At 38.7% G+C, this 18,465-nt stretch overlaps 1 protein-coding gene across 1 annotated transcript in view; it reads left to right on the top strand.

The window, feature by feature from the left end:
• Window positions 1-2,467: 2,467 nt before the first annotated feature.
• CLCN3 (chloride voltage-gated channel 3) overlaps window positions 2,468-18,465 on the top strand; it is a 98,066-nt gene continuing 82,068 nt past the window's right edge. The window contains 2 exon segments of the mRNA XM_030312763.1: window positions 2,468-2,670; window positions 14,995-15,170. Of these exon segments, the coding sequence (XP_030168623.1) occupies window positions 15,011-15,170 (160 nt within the window). The 5' untranslated portion in view covers window positions 2,468-2,670; window positions 14,995-15,010.

Raw genomic sequence — 18,465 nt, 5'->3', positions numbered from 1 at the left:
GATATTCATTACTCTCTTGTACTGGAGGGCCCAAGAAGCATACAGTCAAAAGCTCTGGTATACAATTTACAGTTTAATAAAAATTTGGTAGGGAAGCAAAGAAGGTTCTCTAGCATATCCCACTTTTTTATATATGTATATTATCTTTGTATATGCCTAGAAAGGTCCTGGAAAGTTCCCCAAGACACTTAATTGTATGTTTTTTGTGGACAGTGACACTAAGATTGGTCAGGTTGTACAGGACACCAACTTTCAATTTGTATTTTCTGTATTCTTTCAAAATATTTTAACTCATTGTATTAGCTTCCTAAGGCTGCTGTAACAAAGCAACACAAACTGAGGAGCTTAAAAAAACCCCAGAAATTTATTTTCTCAGTTCTGGAGTCTTGAAGTCTGAAAATTAGGGTGTCAATAAGGTTATGCTCTCTTTAAGGGCTCCAGGGAAGAATCCCTTCCTTGTTTCTTCCAGTTTCTGGTAGCCCCAATTGTTCTTTAGCTTTTAACAGCGTAACTCCAGTCCCTGCCTCCATCTTCACAGAGTCATCTTCCTGTCTTTGTGTCTCTTCTCTTCTTATAAGGTCACTAATAATACTGAATTAGCCCATCCTGATGACCTTACCTTGATCACATTTGTAAAGAACATATTTCCAAATGAAGATATATTTAAGGGGGAGGGGAGGAATCTTTTGAGAGGACATGGTCAGTCTATAATAGCCATGGCTCGCTCTTAATTGAAAAATAATGTGCGACATGCTACAAGACAACATCCTTGTCTCTTTAAAACATCAATATAATGAAAAATTGAGGGAGGAGCTCTTAGAGATTGAAAGAGATTTAAGAAACAACTGAAATGCAATGCTTGAAACTTGATAGGACACTGGTTTGAAAAAAAAACTGCAAAAGAATTTTTTGCTTAACAATTGGCAAAATTTAAATATGGACTGGTTATTAGATATCAGGGACTTATTGCTAATTTTCCTAGTTGTGATAATGGTATTGTTCTTGTGTTGGGGAAGTTGTTATTCTTAGGAGATGCATTTTTTAAAACTTGTTTAATGTTTATTTATTTTTGAGACAGAGAGAAAGAGGGAGAGGAAGGAAGGGGGAGGGGCAGAGAGGGAGACACAGAATCCTAAACAGTCTCCAGGCTCTGAGGTGTCAGCACAGAGCCCAACAAGGGGCTCGAACTCAGGAGCTGCAGATCATGACCTGAGTTTAACCCAATGCCTTAACGGACTGAACCACCCAGGCGCCCCGCAGTTGCACACTGAAGTATCTAAGGGTAAAGTATAAGTTCTGCATCCTAATTTTCACATGCTTCAGGGGAAAAAAAAATCCAAATATAAATGAAGCAACTATAGCAGAATTTTTGAATGTGACTGATCCTGTCATGCCCATGATTAAAAACCTTCATCTATTGTTAAGTTGGATTTTTTCTTCACAAACGTTGTTTTTAGTATTTATCAAAGATGTTAAATGAACAACCATCGCGTATGAATGTGCAATGTACTATTCTATTAAGTTTTCTGGATGTTTGGACACTTTCTTATTTGTTTATTTATTTTTGAGAGAGAGAGAACGTGAGCAGGGGAGGGGCAGTGAGAGAGGGAGACAGAGGATTTGAAGTGGGATTGGCGCTGACAGCAGAGAGCCAGATGGGGGACTCAAACTCACCAATCCCGAGATCTTGACCTGAGCTTAAGTCAGACACTAACCAACTGAGCCACCCAGGCGCCCCTGGACATTTTCCGAACAACTTGGAGAAAAAAACTACTTACAAACAAAACTTCCCACCGTCCCTGATTATCTAGGATAAGGCATAAACTCTTTGGCGTAACTGCTGACTTCTGCATCATCATCTCAAGTCATCTCTCCATTTTACATCTCGCACACTATATTCAACGCCAGGATAACATAGAACTTCCAATTTCTTCCCCCCTTACGTGAAATTTCTACCAGATACTGTTTGTTTCCCCCACCCCAACTCCTGTCCCTCAACTTTTTTTTTCTCCAAAATCCAGATATCAACTCTTCTGTAAAGATTTCTTTCCACATTACTCTCTCAGAAGGGTGCTTCTTTTCCTGAGCAGTCATTCTTTATTGCACCGGAATAGAAACCCCTTGAGCCCAGGTGTCAGGTTTACTGAATTTTGGCTGGTACACGTTACTTTAATAAACACTTGCCAAACTCAAATACATTCAATTCGACCGTGTAGAAATTGAAATCGGATTACCCATTTTCTCCAAAATACTTTATTTCCAAGCATTATTTTTGAAACTGCGTAACGGCTAAATTTGGGTTATCAGTTTTCTCTGCATGTTTATCAGGCATATAACCCTCCCCCCCCCCCCCACGACATATAAGGCGAGGTAAGGCCGCTGCTTTCCCTGCTTCCGACCTAGAAACACAGGCAACATTTGGTGCTTAAGGCCATTTCTCTCGTTCTGTTTTAGGAAGTAGAGCTCGCGGACGGCTGCTTTTGCCTTTCGCTTTTGGCGCCGAAGCTTGCCGGGATTTCATGCGCTGCTCCGGGTCTTCTGCCGGCGTGGAATTGGGAGCTTCCGAGGATGCTGGGTACAGCGCGCGCCTGCGGCCTTCTGAGAATGCTTCCCCCAAGGCGGCCACCTCCTGTCCTTTCGCGAGGTCACCAGAGGGGCAAATAGCAAAGCGTGAGTGACGTGAGCTAATCGCCGGGGAAGGGTTTCACACCCAGCTCGGCCCCTCAGGGCTGGCTAGCTCGCTTTGCTCCTCCTCCTGCCGCCCCAGCTCCGGCCCGCCCACCGTTTCCACATTGCCCAATGGGTGCCGACGCGCCTCCAACCGCGGCCGGTGGAGGAGGTATTCGGCGGCCGGACGCTGAGCGGCCGTTCACGTCAACGCGGTGACGTCACGCGTAGACGCACCTGTCGGGCTCCTGACTCCTGCTGTTTCCCTTCCCCTTCCGTGGCTTGGGGCCGGTGTGGTCCGGAACCCCAGCCCCTTTTCACAGTGCCAGTTCGTCTGCGGCCGGGGAGTTGGGCTGCGTAATGAGGCAGGAAGGTGTGGTGGGCTGAAAGGCATTCTACTTCATTTGCGAGTTGGAACATGGATTCAGTTTTAGTCTTTTAAGAGGGAAGTGAGGTTGGAGATTTTTATTTTTAATTTTAGGTGGAAGCAATTGAGTTTAGGGCCCTCCAAAGGAAGCGAATTTAACTTAATGCTGCTCCCGTGTTTGGAGAGGACAAAAAAAAGGTCCTACCAGGCAAAATTTCCGTAACCTCTTCGGTAGAAAACCCAAGGTATCTTTTAAATCGCAATAGTTTTCGTTGTGTGTGAAGCTTTCTTCAGGTGGAGCTCCCAGGGTAGCTAGGTTTTTAGGTTTGAAACAGATGCAGAATCCAAAGGCAGCGCAAAAAACAGCCACCGATTTTGCTATGCCTCTGAGCTGCAAGGTGAGTTGCATTGTATGAGTGAAGATTTGTTAGCTGTTATGTTCACGGATTTTGGGTCAACTGTGATGCCAGGGCTCTCATCTTGGTTTATCTTATAACAAAACCCTACATGATGTTAAACCTTCCCTGATTAGGTATATTCCCTCGGGCATTCTATAAGATTTCGCCGGTTTCCTTTGGGAACCGTCGAAGGACCTTTGAATAGAGTGGAAGTAGGTTCCAGGAAAAGATTAATATTGAACTCAGAGATTGGGTTTTGCTTGCTCTAAAATTGCCCAAATTTAAACTTAATACTCAGTTTTTCTATCTTTGGTCTAAATTTATGTGTATATCAAGACATAGTTTGTATATATAACATTTGTGTTTTGATGTTAAACTTGGATCAGAAACTACCTTAGAATCTCAATTTTGCATATAATATACACTTTATTTGTATAGCACGTTAAACTAGAGCACATAGAAAATTACCTATACATTATGCTTACGTTTAAGATTTCTGAGATTTCTGTTTCTTTTGGATTAAAAAAAAAGCCCTTGTTTATGAGAATTGAATCACCCTTTTCTTTTTTTGGTAATTCAAAACTTCAGTTTTGCAGACTATACTATAAACTTTTTGAGCCATGCGATTTAGTTATTGCAGCATCATTGTGGCTTTTGTCATTGATTTTTGAATCTTTTCAGAAATGCTTTGCTTTTCATCTCTAAACAGTTTAATTTACAAGATTCTTTTCTTGAGGTCGGTATGAAAATAATCTAACTGATGTCAGTCAATTTTACATGCCTTTGTGAGTCACTAGAAAATACTGTGTAGCTCGAGAGTACACGTAGGAGTTAAAATGCTAGTGTATGTATTGTTGATTTTCATCTTAAAAGGTGCTGCTGCTGACTGTTGTTACATAGTATGACTTAAAAACCAGGTGTGTGACCTACGGATATTTGGCAGACCGAGTATGTTTTAATGACCTCTGGTTGATAGGAGCAGTCACTGTTGGCAGAATCCATGGCATCCCCCTCCAACACCCTACTTCCCATACTCTTCGGAGACTGATTGTTTGCTTGGAAAATGGGTCAAATTATTTTAAGAGGTCAATAGAAATGTATAGTACTTACATCTTGGAAATTGTGTTTTAAGCATGTGATTTCAGTCATACAAAGTTCATTACAAATGAAAAAATCCAACTTGGTAATGGGTATATACAGTTCAGGGGAACAGAATTGCTGAGGTTATGGTTTTATATTAATAAATTGGCTATTTTCCAGGTCATGTTGGTGATAGGCTTTCAATTTCCTGTCGTGTGACATGTTGGTAATAATTTTCAGACCACTCAGGAAGCCAGATTTGATCTCTGTGGTGGGTCAGATATCAAAGCAGTATCCTGTGGCATTTGGCCACTCTCACTGCTTTGTAGAACCTTCATCTAAGTTTCTAGTCAGACTCGACAGCAGTGATCTAAAACATATAATATGATATAACAAGTGTTAATATTTATTGAGTGAATTCTGTGGTTCAGATTCATTCCTAAGTGTTTTTTTGTGGATTATCTCAATTTTGACACCAACCCCATGAAGTAGGTACTTTGTTTTTCCATTATACAGATAATGGAAACTGAGGAATAGAACAGTTATTTAACTTGCCCAAGGTCTCAGTTGTGTCACAACTGGCATGATTTCAGAGCTCTTGCTCTCAATGGCTGCACTGTATTTCAGGTAAGACTAGTCAAAATGCCAGAAGAAAAGTTAGGACGAGAGATACGGCACCATAGGTTCATTTATTTTTCAATTATAAAAGTAATGTGAAATTACAGAAACTCTGGGAAATAAATTTTTGAAACTTTCATTCTATTATAATGAACTCTTTTTGTGTGTTTTTCATATGCACATTCACACGTGTATATATATTGTAGCTATGATTTATTTTGATTTTTAAAAATAAATGTTCTTCAGTTAAAGTACAAAATGTAAGACCAACACATGTTGAGAAACTGCCCATTTGTATTGCTGAAATACAGAGAGATTTGATCTGCAACTTTGACTGCAGCCAGTTACTATTTTTTGCCCTTTTGAGTAGTTGAACAGTTACTGTCCTGTAAAATCATGAAAATTATTTCGTCTTCCACAGCATCTTTTTGTTGGATTATTGTTTACCTTTCTTTTTTTCTTATAGTCTAAGCCTTATATTTGTGTTTTTACTTTTAAAATCATCTAGTATTTAACTTTTGAATGACTAAAAATTTTTATGAATCTAGGAAACTTCAGAGTGTCTACTTCCTTTAGCATGTTATTCATTTAATACTTCTTTTGAAGAAAAATGCAAGCACAGCAGTTTGGACATGCAGCTAACTTAATAGTAGAGAAAATAGCAAGTAATATTGCTTTGGGGAGAAATCAGTTTCATTGTTGTCATATCTTGTATGTGGTAACAATACGTATCAGAATAAATTCTGTGATGTTCTGACCTAAGTTTTATGATGTTATATGGGGTGGAGGGGTCATTCTTTGGTAAAATAAATTTGAGAAGCTTTTCACAGATTTAGTGTTTACTCCAGGTTTTCTCAAGAGCCATATGCTGTTAGCCATTACAATTCTAGAATGGGGTATGCTTTATTACCCAAACTTATTTGACCATGAAATCTTTTCCTGGACTTGTATTCTGTATGCATACTCATCTTCAAATATTTTAGTTGCCTTTTTGGCTCCATAGTATGATTCATGTCAGTAGTTTTGCTTCAGTTAACTTCTTCCCCCATCTCTGCCCCATAAAATCCCACTTATCTTTTAAGGTTGAAGTCAGTTGTGTCTCTTCCAAAGGAGGCTTCTCACCTCAGTTACACTGAGATGAGCTCTTTTTTCCAAGCTCTTATAACACTACTGCTGTTTTCTGTGATATCTGTCATATATTGCCTTTTATTGTATACATTACTTTATAGGAAAGTATTTCAGCATTGCTTTCAAGGAGAGTGTATAATGCAATTTATGCTGAACTTTACTGAAAGCTGTAAGGCCTATACAAATATGCCATTAATCAATAAAAATTGTCTATTTTTTTTTACAATGTCTGATACATTAGTAGGTATTCTGTAAACATTAGTAAATGAATGAGTGATTATGTTGAAATTCATTGTCACATTTTGATTTTTGACCAGTACTTAAAAATACAGTTAAAATATTTATAGTTATGATATTTATATGAGATGCTTAAAGTATTTATATGAAAATGCTCCTTACACACAAATGGCTACATCAGTCAGCGTTTTACCTCTGCTATTATGCTTGTGAAACTTTTGTCCATCTCTCTAGTTGCTAATATTTGGGATTTTCATTTCTTTTTTCAGTGATATTGTACCTACTTTTCTATTTAGCTTACTAGGCAGCCAGGTAGCTGACTGATACACCTTTGAAACTTAGCCATGATCCTTAGCCCTACCCAGTCTCCTTTCTGAGAGAGGTAAAACTTGACTGGGAGCTATGGAAAATTGGTGTAACTACTTCAGGCTGTGGGTCCCTTATCCTCGAATTTTCAGTCTTCCTAGTTCTTCTTCCCACCCCCCAATTCAGGTGGCATACTACTTAGTGTTTGCAGTTTGGGTGCTAGATTGGTGCACTGAGTGAAGGGAACAACCACTCCCCTCATTGTAGTCTGGCCTTGAATAGGACTTAAAGCTTACATACCTAATTCTATAGTTGGAAAGAACACTCTGATCTTGAGTCCCATAAGATGTAGAATGAAATTTGTTCTTCCAGCTGTTTTGAATCAATTAGTCAAGTCAGAAACCTAGCAGATCTCTTAGATTTCTTCACTGTTCCCCACAGTTTATTGTTTACCACATCCTCTTAAATATTTTTCAGAATTCTTTTCACTCCATATTGTGATGTCTTAGGTTAATTATGCCTTCAGTATCTCATATTTAGGATTATTCAGGGTTCTACTGGAATTAGGGTTACTTAACTCCTCTTTCAGCCTTTTGCTCTTCTAATCTGTCTTCCATACTGCTGCTACTGTTGCCTTGCTAAAATTCGTATTTGGTCATGTGGTTTATCTTTTAAAACTCTTAATGGTTTCTCTTGTGTATAAGTGAGTAATTAAGTTCCTTAGCACAGCATATGAACTCCTCCCTTTCTGATCTGGCCTATGTCCACCTCTCCAGCTACTCTCCAGTCCCTTACCTCTTATTTAAGCTACCCAAGCAGGTTTTATTGTTATGCTGCTGTGTTTTTGCATGTATTTTTTTTTGTTTGTTTTTTGTTGTTTGTTTTGCTTGTATTGACTTTCATCTCATAGTTAGCCCAGTTCACTCATCTTAATCCTTCAAGTACTCAGCTTAAACATTCCCTTTATTAAATGTTCACTTTTAAGGATGCCTGGGTGGCTCAGTCGGTGAAGCATCCGACTTCAGCTCAGGTCATGATCTCACAGTTTGTGGATTTGAGCACCATGTCGGGCTCTGTGCTGACAGCTCAGAGCCTGGAGCCTGGTTTGGATTTTGTATCTCCCTCTCTCTCTGCCCCTCCCCCACATATGCTCTGTCTCTCTCTGTCTCTTAAAAAATAAGTAAACGTTAAAAAATTCTTTTAAATAGTTTAAAAAATGTTCACTTTTAAGACTTTTCCAGGTAGCATGCTTATTCCTTTTCAGTGTTATCAAATACCTCCTATATACCTTTCCTGTGATATTTATCATACCATACTGTAGTTATTTGTATGTCTTTTGCCTTCACTGCTTTGGGAATAGGGACCATATTTTACTCATTACCCCAGCACCTGTCTTGTGCCTGGTACATGATGGGTACTGAGTAAATGGTTGTCAAATACATTAACAAGTGACTCTGAAAACTAATTTTGGCTACAAGGGAGATGACAACTGAGATAGGGAATGTAGGAGAACAAGCAAGTTTGGGACAAATATTCAGTTTCGTTGAATTAGAGTTTGCATAATATCCAAATAGAGATGTACCATCCAAATAGAGAAGTATTTGTTATTTGCTCATAAGTATTAATTGACCCATCAAGATTTTGTAGATATAGATAAGATTATAAAATTTATATGGAAAGGTAGGGGCACCTGGGTGGCTCAGTGGGTTGAGCGTCTGACTTCGGCTCAGGTCATGATCTCACAGTTCATGGGTTCGAGCCCTGCATCAGGCTCTGTGCTGACCGCTTGCTGAGAGCCTGGAGCCTGCTTCAGATTCTGTGTCTCCTTCTCTCTGCCCCTTCCCTGCTCATGCTTTGTCTCACTCTGTTTCTCAAAAAGAAATAAATGTAAAAAAATTTTTTTTTAATTTATATGGAAAGGTAAAGTAACTGGAATAGCTAAAGTAATTTTGAAAAATAAGAATAAACTGTGAGAAATTAATCTGTCCAATTTCCAGCTTATTTCAGAGCTAGAGTAAGCAAGACTGTGTGGTATTGCTGAAGGTATAGACATATAGATCAGTGGAACAGAACACAGAACTCTGAAATAGATGCACACGAATATACCCAACTAATTTTTGACAAAGGCAAAAGAAAATAAAAACAAATCAGTGAAAGATAGCTTTTTTCAGCAAATACTACTGGAACAATTGGACATGCAAACATCCACAAAAAAAAAAAAAAAAAAAAGAAAACCCAAAAAACAAACAACTTCAACCTATGTCTTAACACCTTATACAAAAAGTCACGCAAAATGGATCATGGACTTAAATGTAAAATGTTAAACTTTAAAAATATAGGGATGCCTGGGTGGCACAGTCAGTTAAGCATCTGATTCTTGATTTTGGCTCAGGTCATGATCTTACTGTCATGAGATTGAGCCCCAAGTCAGGCTCTGTGTCGGGTGTGGAGCCTGCTTAAAATTCTCTCTCCCTCTCCCCCTGTCCCTCCCCTGCTTTCATGCTCTCTCTTTCTCAGAAAAAAAAAAAAAAAGAAAAGAAAAAAAAATTTAGAAGAAAATATTTGGGGGGTAGATTTCTTAGATGACACCAAAAGCATAATCAATAAAGGAAAAATTTATGAATTCAACTTCATCAAAATTAAATATTTTGCTCAGTGATAGACCCTGTTAAAAGGAAGAAAATCACAGGCACCCAGCTAGCTTAGTCAGTGGAGTATGTGACTCTTGGTTTCAGGGTTGTGAGTTTGAGCCCCACATCGGGCGTAGAGAGTACTTAAAAAGTACTTAAAAAAAAAAAGTCAAGCTATAGAGTGTGAGAAAATGTTTGCAAACAACATATCTGACAAAGGACTGGTATCTAGAATATACTAAAGTATAAAACTCAGCAGTAGAAAAGCAATCCAATTAGAATACGGGCAAAATATACGAACTGTCATTCCACTAAAGAGGATAGGCAGATAGCAAAGAAGTACAAAAAAGATGTTCAACATGATTAGCTACCAGGGAAATGCAAACAAACTTTAGTGAGATATCACTACACACCTATCGGAATGACTAAAATTAAAATTGGTGACAATGGGAAGTTCGGGTAAGGATGTGAAGAAACTGGATCACCCATGTATTTATTGTTGGTGGGAATGTAAAACTGGCAGTTCCTTAAAAAACTAAACATGCAATTACCATATGACCCAATTAATGCACTCCTTGAGTTTTATCCCAGAGAAATGAAGACTTGACTGCATACAAAAACCTGTACATGGATATTTATAGCAGCTTTATTCATAATACCCAAAACATAGAAAAAAGCCAGATATTCTTCAATGGGTGAATGGTTAAGTTATGGTACATCCATACCATGGACTACTACTCAGCAATCAAAAGGAAAGAACTATTGATACATAGAGCAACCTAGATGAATCTCTAGAGAATTATACTGAGAGCATGACCTGATCCAAAATCAAGAGTTGGACGCCCATCTGATTAAGCCATCTAGGTGCCCCAACATGTTCTGTATCTTGATTGTACCATCAATGTCAGTATTTGGGTTGTGATTTTCTGTAGTTTTGCAAGATGTTACCATTAGCAGAAGCTGAGTAAAGGGTACACAAGATATCTCTGTATGATATTTTACAACTGCATGTGAAATCAGAATTATTTCAAAAAGTTGAATAAAAAAATACTGAACCCTTAATATGTGTTGGGTACGATGCTAATGACCATCGATTATGGAATATTGAACAGAAATGGACACTGTGCCAGATCTCACGATATATTCTAGTTGGGAAGACAGACATTAAATAATCATGTAAATAAGTATAATATTACAACTGTAGTAAATGATATAAAGGAGAGAATTAAGAGCTAACAGTGAAAATTTGACCTAGTTTAGGGAGATTTGCCCAGGTACTAAGTAGGTCAGAGAGGCTTTCTTTATTAGTTGCATGACTTTGGGTGAGTTATTTAAACTCTGTGCCTCAGTTTCCTCATCTGTTAAATGAGGAAAATAATAGTACCTAACCTTTAGGGTGATTATATTTAATACAAGTATAAACCAGTTAATTTTTGTCATGTTAAGGTTAATGCTGAACATGTAATAAACTGTTTAAGAGGTTTTTTTGGGGGGTGGGGGGAGGGTGCCTGGGTGACTCAGCTGGTTTCAGCTTAGGTCATGATCTCATGGTTTTGTGGGTTCAAGCCATATGTCAGGCTCTGTGCTGGCAGCACGAAGCCTGCTTGGAATTCTTTTTCTCCCTTTCCCTCTGCCCCTCCCCCACTAGCACTGTTTCTTTCTCTCTCAAGATAAATAAACTTTAAAAAAAATTGTTTTTTTTAATGTTTATTTGTGAGAAAGTGTGCTCACATGCACAGGTGAGGGAGGGGCAGAGAGAGAGGGAGACAGAGAATCCCAAGCAGACTCCACACTGCCAGTGCAGAGCCTGATATGGGGCTTGAACCCATAAATGGTGAGATCATGACCTGAGCTGAAATTGAAAGTCCGACGCCTAACAGACTGAGCCACTCAGGTGCCCCTATTTAAGAGTTTGTTAAATAGATGTGAAGAATGAGCAGGAAAGTTAATTAGGTGGGGAGAAAAGGGTATGTTCCAAGCTGAGGAAGCTGTAAGACAGGAAACAGCCTAGTTAGGACTGAGGAGGATCAGTCAATCTAGAGGACTGCAAGAAGTACATGCTTCAAAGTGAAGCTAGAGAACTAGGCAGAGGCCAGGCTGCAGGGCTTTGTTTGCTAGGTTTAAGAGTTTGCTAAAGTTGGTGAGAAGTGACTGAGGCTTTAATCCATGGAGTATGGAGAGATTACTGATCAGACTTGCTTTCAGAAAAGACCATGATGGCTATAGTATGGAGATCAGATTAGAGTGGTCAAGGTGATTGTACATAGATCATTTAGGAATTTACTGCAATACACCAGGCTTTATCCCTGGAGATTTTCATAGGTTATCTCCAGTCCTCATAACTGCAAGAATATATTCACAGACCACTGTTTGTCTATTATGTTTTGAAATGACTTTAAGTGTATTTTTTGACAATTAAAAAGGACAAGATCACTTTGTAGTATTGTTTTCATTTTTTTAAATATGCAGAATTTCAGCTGCCATATTGTGGTTTAACAGCCTTTGGCAGGCAAGCCTGGGAATTGGGTTTGGAACTTAAAAATCATCTGGATATCCTTGGTATCCAGATTTCTTCTGTGTGTTTCCTTTATGCTACTACAGAATTTTATTAAAAAAAATTTTTTTTAATGTTTTATTTATTTTTGAGACAGAGAGAGACAAAGCATGAGTGGGATAGGAGCAGAGAAAGAGGGAGACATAGAATCCAAAGCAGGCTCCTTGCTCTGAGCTGTCCGCACAGAGCCCGACGTGGGGCTCGAACTTGCAAACCGTGAGATCATGACCTGAGCCGAAGTCAGACATCCAACCGACTGAGCCACCCAGGAACCCCAACTACTACAGAATTTTAGACACTCTTGTTATAAAGAAAGGTGTAGAGGCTAGATGTCTCAGAGGTATTAGTGAAATTAAGTTTTTTAAGCATTTTGTAAGTGTTAAGTTTCCAGTTATCACTTACTGGTTTTTGAGGACTTTTACGGAAATGAAGGAGATACCTTGGAATTGCTGATTGAGGTCCCAGTACACAGAAATGTTTAATTATTTTAGGGATTTCTTAGTGATATGTAGCCTCTAACTAACGTTCATTGATGTGTGTTATCACATGTCTTAAGCCCTTCTAGTCTGATCATGAGGTAAAGAAGTAATGAACAGAATGTTTGTATTCATTCCAAAATATTAGCATACAGGCTTTGATACATCAAAATTAAAATGATTCATGCTTATTTTTTTAAAAGGCTTTTGGCTATTTACTCAAGAGCCACAATATTTAATTTGATTGCCTTATGGACCCTGCAAAGTTCTTCGCATGAATAGTTATTTTCAAACTATTCCAACATTTACCTTAGATATAAAACTCTTGCTTTAATTAGTACACACAAATCTCAGTAAGTTATAACAGGCTGTCTTTGGTAGAGATAACTATAAAACATTAATGAAGTTGCAAAGCAATAACTATGCAAGTTTTCTTTGTAATCCATGTGCTAAATCTTTGGTTATTCTCCCAGGGCCAGATTAGTACTATTGTAGAGAGCATTTGTTTATTGAAAACTGAATACATTTCAGTTTTTTACCTTTTGTACCTCATTGACTGAATAAACAATTTGACATTTTATATTTATTATTTATATATTATGTACCAATGACTATGCCAGATGCTGAGAATAGAGACATGCTCTCAAGGAGTTCTCAAAACTTCACCTTCTCTAAAGTAGTCTTGAAGTTAGGAAACTTACAAATCTGTTAAAAATAGTTTTTTAGCAATGTTTTATTTTTCTCAAAAGAAGTGTACAATCTCTACAAATAATTTTAATTGTTATAGCTCTTTGAGTTTATTTTTCCCTGTGCAGAAGGACGGTTTACTGAGGACAAGAGATTGTCTTAAAACACTTCAAGTCTTCAGTATTAAAATTCAACACTAAAGGGGCACCTGGCTGGCTCATTTAGTAGAGCATGTGACTCGTGGAGCCTACCTAAAAAAAGAAAGAATTCAGCACTAGGATTGGAGTATGCTTAGTGCCATTATCTTTTATTTTCATATGTACTTATTACGACATACCTATTAAGTTCTTGTTTTACAAGGCTTACTGGTTTGACTGCTTTATGACTGTATCCTTCAAGTCCCACACATGAACCTTTCAAGTTTATTGGTAATGTTTTGCACTCTCCATTTAGATATTGAACAAGTAAGTAGATGTATTTTAAAAATCAAACAATTTAAGAGCAATACTGTTTTTAGAGTAAGAACAATGAAAACATAAGTATGTTTAGTATTATCTGCTTTGAAAAAATGAAAATTGTGATTTAAATTTGAAAATGATGAAAGGAGGGGGTGCCTGGATGGCTCAGTTGGTTGAGTGAATGACTTCAGCTAAGGTCATGATCTTGCAGTTCACGAGTTCAAGCCCCACGTTGGGCTCTAGCTGACGGCTCAGAGCCTGGAACGGGCTTCAGATTCCGTATTTCCTCTGTCTGCCCCTAACCCACTTACACTGTGTGTCTCTCTCTCCCAAAAATTAAAAATAAAAACATTAAAAAATAAAATAATGAAAGGAGAATGAAATTAATATTAAAAAAAATTTAAATTACAGCATTTTAGGGGCACCTGGGTGGCTCAGTCAGTTAAGCATCCGACTTTGGCTCAGGTTGTGATCTCATGGTTCATGAGTTCGAGCCCTGCATTGGTCTCTGTGCTGACAGCTCAGAGCCTGGAGCCTGTTTCAGATTCTGTATTTCCCTCTCTCTGTCCCTTCCCCACTCACACTCTGTCTATCTGTCTCTCTCAAAATAAACATTAAAAACAATTACAGCATTTTATTTTATTTTTTTTTTTTATTTATTTTTTTTTTTTGAGAGCAAGAGAGTGCACAGGTATTCATCAGCATGAGCAGGAAAGGGGCAGAGAGCAAGGGGGACAGAGGATCCAAACAGGGCTTTGTGCTGACAGCAGAGAGCCTGATGCAGGGCTCAAACTCATGAACCATGAGATAGTGACCTGAGCCAAGGTCAGACGCTTAACTGACTGAGCCACCCAGGTGCCCCAAATTACACCATTTTAAAATTAGTACTTGGATTTAGTAAAATACTCAAAAGAGACAAAGAATTTGCCTTTTAGACCTAGTACTTTAGCCATTTTGTTCCTTTCTCCTGTAGGCAACTTTTCTTGGAAATCGCTCCAGTGATCATCTATGTTTACACAAGCCATTATGTACTGTTTTTCTTCCTCTTCCCCATACCCTCTCCCCTGCTTTTTTTGGATAACTGCCCCCCCATATATATTGTGGTATACCTAAAACACTTCTTTGTAATTTTTTAACTTAACAACTGATCTTGCAGTTTGTTTTGTATCACTACATGAAGAAATTCTTTGTTCTTTTTTGTAGCTGCATAGTGAGAATAGAATTAATAAATCATCCCAAAAGACTTAGTAGAGTGAGCTATTGTTACAGTGAATGAACTTAGTATTTTTTTAATACAGAGATCAGAAATTTCTTTTTGTTATGTTAAACTAGGTGATTTTTATAATACGCTGGGAAAATGTTAAAACTACTTTTTCCTCTTTTTTCAGATAATCAGAGAGCTAAATGGAGTCTGAGCAGCTGTTCCATAGAGGATACTATAGAAACAGCTACAACAGTATAACAAGTGCAAGTAGTGATGAGGAGCTTTTAGATGGAGTAGGTGTTATTATGGACTTTCAAACTTCTGAAGATGACAATTTGTTAGATGGTGACACAGCAGTTGGTAAGTTTGTCATTATAACTTTTAATGTTTGTAGTAATGTCCACTAATAAATATATACATTATTTTATTGAGGTTGAGTTTTTGGGTAGCTTTTTTTATTTTTTAATTGAGTTCGTTCATATAACGTAACCATTTTAAAGCTTTCAGAGGCGGATGGATGGCTCATTTAAGTGTCCGATGCTTGGTTTCAGCTCACGTCATGATCTCAGTTTGTGAGTTCAAGCCCTATGTCTGGCTCCGAGCTGAGAGTGTGGAGCCTGCATGGGATTCTTTCTCTCCTCTCTCTCTGTCCTTCCCCTGCTTGCACACTCTCTCTCTCTCTTTCAAATAAATAAATTTAAAAAAAGTATTCAGTTCATTGGCATTTAACACATTCACAGTGTTGTGCAATTACCACTTTTATCTAGTTCCAAAACATTTTCATTATCCCCAAAAGAAAACCTTGTATATGGGTAAACTTAAAAATTTAAATGTAACATAATATGGAGATGTATGCAACTGTAATTGGAATCCTCGGGGAAATAGAACCTAATAGGATAGATACCCAGAAAGCGATTTATTATGAAGGATTGCCTCTCATGTTTGTGGAGGCTGAGTTCTACAATCTGTCATCTGCAAATTGGAAGCCCAGGAAAGCTGGTGTATTTCTAGTCTAAACCCAGAGGCCTGAGAACCAGGGTAGCCAATGGTGTGTGCCAAGGCCCCACATCCAGAAGTGTTAATGTCCAAAGGCAGAAGATAGATGTCCCATGTCAAGCAATGAGCAATATCACCTTTCCTCTGCCTTTTTGTTCTATTCACATTCTCAACTGATTGCATGATGCCCGCTTGGATTGTAGGGTGCCTTTTTTAAGTCTACTGAATCAAACACTAATCTCTTCTGGAAAGACTCTCACAGGCGCACATAAAAATAATGTTTTACCAGCTATCTAGGCATCCCTTAGCTCTGTGAAGTTGACATGTAAAATTAACCATCACAACAATCATCAGATTATAAGCGTGGAGATTTTACAAAGTGAATACACATATAACTATCCCTCATTAAAAAATAAAACATAACTAAGGCCTGGGTGGCTCAGTCTGTTAAGTGGCTGACTCTTAATTTTGGCTCAGGTCATGATCCCAGGGTTGTGGGATTGATCCCTGGGTCGGGCTCTGTGCTGAGCACAGAGTCTGCTTGAGATATTCTCTCTCCCTCTGTTCCTCTCCTCTGCTTGCATTCTCTCTCTGTCTCTCTCTCAAACAAAATAAATAAAACATTACCACTTCAGAATTCTCCCTTGTTCCTCCTTCCAGTTTCATAGGTGACTATTATTTTGACTTCTATCTATTAGTTTTACAGGTATTTAATTTTATACAAATGGAATTATACTGTTTATACTCTTTTGTGTCTGGTGTCATTAATTTATGTTTTGAGATTCATTTATGTTGCTGAATATAGCAGTAATTGATTATTTTCAGTGCCACATAGTATCATTGTGTACACATGCTGCAATTTGTTCTGTTCATCATATATTGTTGGTGGACATTTAAGGGTTTTTTTTCTTACAGATTTTGGCTCTCAGTAATAATGCTTTTATGAATTTTCATTTACCTGTATTTTAGTGCACATTATATACACAGTTCTCTGGGACTTATACCTTGGAATGGAACTCTTAGTTGACAGAGTATGTGGATTTCAGTATTACTAGATACTGTGAAAGGTGGTTCCGAAGTAGTTGTAGCATATTCATTCTACCAGCAGTGTGTGAAAGTTCTAGTTGTTCCACATTTTCACCAATACTTGATATTCTCAGTTAAAAAAGAAAATTGGCTATTCTAGTGTGGGTGCAGTATTCTCACATTTTGGTCTTAATTTTACATTTATCTGAAGGCTTTTGAGTTTATTTTTTTATTTTTTTTATTTAAAAAAATTAAAAATTTTTAATGTTATTTATTTATTTATTTAATTATTTATTTAACACTTATTTATTTTTGAGACAGAGAGAGACAGAGCATGAATGGCGGAGGGTCAGAGAGAGGGAGACAGAATCCGAAACAGGCTCCAGGCTCTGAGCTGTCAGCACAGAGCCCGACGCGGGGCTCGAACTCACGGACCGCAAGATCATGACCTGAGCCGAAGTCGGATGCTTAACCGACTGAGCCACCCAGGCGCCCCTGTTTATTTATTTTTGAGAGAGAAAGAGAGCACGAGCAGGGGAGGGGCAGAGAAAGAGAGAGATGCAGAATCCAAAGCAGGCTCCAGGCTCCAAGCTGTCAGCAGAGAGCCCGACACGGGGCTCGAACTCACCAACTGTGAGACCATGACCTGAGCTGAAGTCGGATGCTCAACCGACTGAGCCACCCAGGCGCCCCTGAAGGCTTGTGAGTTAAATACATTTTTGCATGTTTATGGGTTTTTTAGACTACCTCTTTTAAAGTGCCAGTTTGATATTTTTGCCCATTTTATGAATGCTTTATGCATTCTGATTAAAAGTCCTTTATCAGCGGGGCGCCTGGGTGGCTCAGTTGGTTGGGCATCCGACTTCAGCTCAGGTCATGATCTCGCGGTCCGTGAGTTCGAGCCCCGCGTCGGGCTCTGTGCTGACAGCTCAGAGCCTGGAGCCTGTTTCGGATTCTGTGTCTCCCTCTCTCTCTGACCCTCCCCCATTCATGCTGTCTCTCCCTGTCTCAAAAATAAATAAACGTTAAAAAAAAAAATTAAAAAAAAAGTCCTTTATCAGATATATATATTGCAAATGTCCTCTCTCATTCTGGTATGCCTTTTCACATTTTTTTTTTTTTTAACGTTTATTTATTTTTGAGACAGGGAGACAGAGCATGAACAGGGGAGGGTCAGAGAGAGAGAGAGGGAGACACAGAATCCGAAACAGGCTCCAGGCTCTGAGCTGTCAGCACAGAGTCCGACGCGCGTCTCCAACTCACGGACCGCGAGATCATGACCTGAGCTGAAGTCGGACGCTTAACCGACCAAGCCACCCAGGTGCTCCTGCCTTTTCACATTCTTTTTTTTTTTTCAACGTTTTTTATTTATTTTTGGGACAGAGAGAGACAGAGCATGAACGGGGGAGGGGCAGAGAGAGAGGGAGACATAGAATCAGAAACAGGCTCCAGGCTCCGAGCCATCAGCCCAGAGCCTGACGCGGGGCTCGAACTCCCGGACCGCGAGATCGTGACCTGGCTGAAGTCGGACGCTTAACCGACTGCGCCACCCAGGCGCCCCCTTTTCACATTCTTAATGGAATCTTTTGATGAAGATGCCATCAATTCTAAAGAAATCCAGTTAATCTTTTCC

This window comes from Lynx canadensis, chromosome B1 (assembly GCF_007474595.2).
Source record: "Lynx canadensis isolate LIC74 chromosome B1, mLynCan4.pri.v2, whole genome shotgun sequence".
Taxonomy (NCBI): Eukaryota; Metazoa; Chordata; class Mammalia; order Carnivora; family Felidae; genus Lynx; species Lynx canadensis.
This window is presented reverse-complemented; position numbering and strand designations above follow the sequence as displayed.